Source organism: Phaethon lepturus, unplaced genomic scaffold (genome assembly GCF_000687285.1).
Source record: "Phaethon lepturus isolate BGI_N335 unplaced genomic scaffold, ASM68728v1 scaffold5812, whole genome shotgun sequence".
Lineage (NCBI taxonomy): Eukaryota > Metazoa > Chordata > Aves > Phaethontiformes > Phaethontidae > Phaethon > Phaethon lepturus.
This window is the reverse complement of record NW_010522478.1, coordinates 1-4,366: the sequence shown is the minus strand read 5'-3', so window position 1 is coordinate 4,366 and position 4,366 is coordinate 1. Positions and strand designations below refer to the sequence as shown.

The following is a 4,366-nucleotide window of genomic DNA, read 5'->3' as shown; positions in this document are numbered from 1 at the left end:
GGTGGGATGGGGCATGGAGCATCACAGCTCCCATCAGGGCCTCCAACAAGGAGGGTTACAGTGTGCTGGAGCAAGATGAGTAGAAGCCTGGGGCCTCCAGGATGGCTAGTGCCAACACAAGAGGCACACTGCTCAGCACAGACCTCCATAACCATCTGCTGCTGCTGGAGCCTGTGGCCACCAGGGACAAGGACCAGGACAGGGGTGAATTCTGGCCATTTTTAGCAAGGAATATCCTGTATACTGAGGCCAGAATTTTTGTCAAGGTACATGTCAAGGCTTGAAAAGCATCAATAAAAAATTTCAGTTTTGAATTGTAGAGGAACGTCAACAGTTTGTGGCCAGCTACCCACTAACACCTACCGTGTTGAGAAGTAACGATGTTTCCTGTCCTTCACTTCCATGGTGTGCACTTCATTCCCAGATATAACCATAGAAGGTTACATTGCCAAGTGGTGCCACTTGAAGGAATATTAAGCATTTGGGAAAGTTCAGGCAGAACTGCAGGAGGTAAGAGAGGGGCTGAGACAAGAAGAAATATTTCAGTGCCAAATATTATGTGACTTGTGAAGTATGTATACCACATCTTCCATAATATATACTGCCTGAAACTCATTTGGGGGATTCAGTTCCTCTGAATTAATTTGGGTGACAACAGGTGCAGTGGTGGCTAGACTCCCATCACAGTCCACAGAGTCAGGAAAACCAACAGTCTGGTGAGGATGGCTTCAGTTGCTTGAACGTTGGCAGTAGTGCCATTTCTAGCGCTGTGTGATATTCTGTCTGGTCTCCATGTGCTGCTGTGGAATGGTCAAGACCTTGTGCAAGTCCTGTCTGTTACAGGACTGTAAAAATTAAAATCAGTAATTTAAAATGTCATAGATCTTCTAACGACCTTCTCTGTTTAGTTCATTAACACCATTGAACATAATGGTGTTACATTATGTATGTAATGGTAGAATTACACTAAAATACTGTTTAGTGTAAGAAAACCTACAAGAAACAGCGGGCTAGGTCTTACATTTTCATAATGTATTTATTTGGGCTAAAATTGAATATCATAGAATATAATTATCCTGCTTATATGCTGGTTAAGGAATAGCTCAACAGCTGTGTTCTTTGTAAGCTAATTCCTTTGTACACTTACATTTCTCAGCAAAACTTAGGACTTCCGTCATGACAACTGGAAACACCCTAATGTTTTCTAGGCACAGATTTTTACTGCCTTGTCTCTGTTCTGGTGTCTTTTTTCCCCTCCTAATACAGAATGCTGGACTTGCTTTCAACTGTAAGACTCCTATGCATTCTCTTTGCTTTTCTCTTAGCAGTGTCAGATAGAGAGTGAGTCTACAGCCTACACCAAAGAGAAAAAAAAAAGAAATAAACACTCAGAGGCATTTTTCTAAAATCTGCCCAATAAGTTTGGAACTGCTTTTTGTGGGTGGATGTAATCTAGCTGCTCTAAATGCACTGAGAAGAGGCCTGAAGCATGAGATGTTGCCTGAATACATGGCCATGTTGCACGTTGGATGCCTCCTCTAGATACCAGACCCAGAGCTGGGGGACAACAGTACCCTCTCAGCCCCCTTTGATGTGTGAGCAAGCCCTGCCAACGGTGCCACTGCACGACAGGGCCAGGCTGTCAGCTAGCATCAGGCAGAGGGTCTACAGCTTTCCCAGGCATGCATTCCCCCAAACACCCATTTTCCAAAGACTTTGAGCTATGTTAACTATCACCATGTCTTGAGTATAGGAAATCATGCCACAGAGGATTAGAAGTTGGATGGGACGCCTGAGGATAATTTTGCTCCCTCCTAAGGCATGCAAAGAAATGGTCATAGGACATATAAATGCTGCAATTTTGGCAGGCAAACAAAATCCCCTCCTGAACAATATTTCAGAAATGTACGTAAACCCAACAGATAACTGAGAGGAGTGTGCCATATGGTGGAGGGAGAGGGAGAGCAGCTAATGAAGAGGGACCAGTAGAAGCTGTTCTCCACCTATTATCTTTTATACATGCTTTCAGAGGGACAGGTGGGAAAAAAAGAGCAAAATTTACATCACGGCTGTGAAATTACAGGTCAAACAACTTCTAGAAAGAAAGGAACTGGCATAAATTGTTGCACTATTAAAAAAAAAAAAAATAGACTTACATCTTTCCCAGGATGCTTATGGGCATCTTCCAGAAGCCAGAACATTGAGTCTTAGATGCTGATGTTTCAACAGATGGTGGGTGTCTGGGTTTTTAGCTATTTCTATTTCTCTTTCCCCAAGAAAAGATTTCTGCATAGTAAAAAACCCAGGATTTTGGCATCTGAACATATTCCCACAAAGGGAAGCTGAGTTCTTCCAGCCACCCTACCTCTTGGTACTGGAGGGTAAGGGCTTCAGTCCATGTCTGTCCAGCCCTGGACAGCTGTATGTCTCAGAAAAATGTAAATTAAGGAGCAGTTGGCACTGTAAATTCTTGCCCTCTGGGGTTTGTGTGTCAAACCCCAAGTAGGATCATGACCCTCAGCCCATGCAGCAGACACCCATGTTTCAGTGATGTGAATGCTAAGCAACAACAATTTATTGAAAAGGAGGGGAAGCAATGCAGAATACATTTGGATTTACTCTACATAACAAAGATTTTTGCATTAAAAATGAAAGATGCATGAGGCTTTGTAGCAGAATCCGGTGGTTTTAGCAGTAAGGGCATTCAAAGCAAATTCCTAGGTTTAGAAGACATTTTCATCACTCTTGAATGGACAGTCCATGAAGTTTTTCTACATACCATGGCCTGCACAAAAGAAAAAAAAAAGATTCAGATTCCTTTCTGCTTGTATTCCCTCCCTACTTACTCTCAGTCCATGCATATTCTCCTCTTGGCTATAAATACTTTCCAAAATACCTAATGTCATGTGTAGTCATGCTGGGACAGCCCTGTGCACTCATACCTGTAAGCAAGAAGAGTGTTTTCCTATTGCTTCAGGAAAAGCAGGGAATTAAATTGATATCCCTCGATATCGGGGTGAATGCATTCATTCCTGAGTGAAAATAGAAGGCTACCTGTCACACAATAATTTCTTCTTACAACACTGTTGCACTTCTTGCCCACATTTGATGTCACTCGGACATCTGTGTTCACTCTGCAGCGTAACTGAATTCCCCTCTGCTCCCCATAGCGCACAGCAGCCCGGTTCTGCAAATACCAAACCCCAATATTTTGTTCTGGCATAGGGGCTGTAAAAGGATCAAACAGAGATGGGACAGCACAAGGCTGACATCTCCGACCGTGCTTTATCCTTCTTCCTGGGGCAGATCATGGTGCACATCTCAGGAGAAAGAGCACCATAGAGCTCAACCCACTTCAACGCTTGACCACCCTCATGGCATAATAGGTTTTTTTCCTTATATCCAGTCAGAAGATTCAATAGCACCTTGGGGTTAAGGTCACAGGAAAAATAGATTTGTCTGCTCATACTGCAGATAAGCCTTGGTGAATGTCAAACTCACGATTTGCAGCAGGAGCGGAACCCAAAGCAACTTCCAACTCTAATCAGGTGGATGGGACACCTTCCAAAGTGACAGGACCCTTTTCTACAGAGAAACATTTCCCGCCGGGGTGAAGACAAACCTGGAACAATAACAAAAATTACCTTCCATCTCATTCTGCAGGGCAGAATACGGTCATAATGCCAGCGAGGTTTTCCCATTCACTGAGCTGCCTTCACCACCAACTTGCCTTAAGGACTGTTGCCCAGATTTGGCCGTGTTGAAAGGCCATGTAAGAGGTGAGATTGCAAAGCAGGTCTACACCTTGCAGAGATGGGGTCCTTAGCTCACAGTGCATCTAACTGGATGGTCTTAAAATCCAGATGGAGAATGATACAGATCTCCTGACTCATTTTCCTTTACCTTATGGAAAAGGGTCACGGGTCCGGAGGATTTAATACAGATTCCTATCCAAAATGGCCAGGCTTCATTTTCATCTACATAAGCACTGCTGAGTGTGCTGTTGTCCAAAGATCATGGCCACCGCAGACACCAGCTCAAGTGTCTAACACCAGAGCGTTTAGCACTAACTCTTCAGGAAGACACCAGAAGTGAAAAATCACTTTTCTTCAGAAGTCATAATTTCTCCACCTTTGAAAGAATTTTCATAGGGAAGCACAGGCACTGATCTATTCGACTAATTCCTGCTTGGTTTCTAGCAACTTTAACCAGTAGTGGTTAAAATGTGCTGGGAAATTTGCTTCAGGTGCACAAAAATCCCCTTCTAGCATCTCTTTTCCATCTTACCTGGAGAAACCTGGAGTGCCAAGAAGAGGAGAGAAAAGAGCAGGTAAAGGATCTTCATGACTGCAGATTTGCTGGGTCA

At 43.6% G+C, this 4,366-nt stretch overlaps 1 protein-coding gene across 1 annotated transcript; it reads right to left on the bottom strand.

Annotated features, from left to right (window-relative positions):
* Positions 1-2,739: 2,739 nt before the first annotated feature.
* Positions 2,740-4,345, bottom strand: LOC104615558 (antimicrobial peptide THP2-like). Its single transcript, XM_010281811.1, has 3 exons — positions 4,288-4,345; positions 3,502-3,622; positions 2,740-2,785 (listed from the first exon to the last, which is right to left on the bottom strand). Exons 1-3 carry the CDS (start codon positions 4,343-4,345, stop codon positions 2,740-2,742), a joined length of 225 nt encoding a protein of 74 aa, XP_010280113.1.
* Between the last annotated feature and the right edge of the window lie 21 nt (positions 4,346-4,366).

What these genes read in the sequence shown, in the direction of transcription:
- LOC104615558 (XM_010281811.1), bottom strand. Translation starts at nt 4,345, where the DNA reads ATGAAGATCCTTTACCTGCTCTTTTCTCTCCTCTTCTTGGCACTCCAG. An exon ending in GGCACTCCAGGTTTCTCCAG is followed by an intron (nt 3,623 to 4,287) that starts GTAAGATGGAAA and finishes TTATTGTTCCAG; the next exon opens with GTTTGTCTTCACCCCGGCGG. An exon ending in TTCCGCTCCTGCTGCAAATC is followed by an intron (nt 2,786 to 3,501) that starts GTGAGTTTGACA and finishes TCTTTTGTGCAG; the next exon opens with GCCATGGTATGTAGAAAAAC.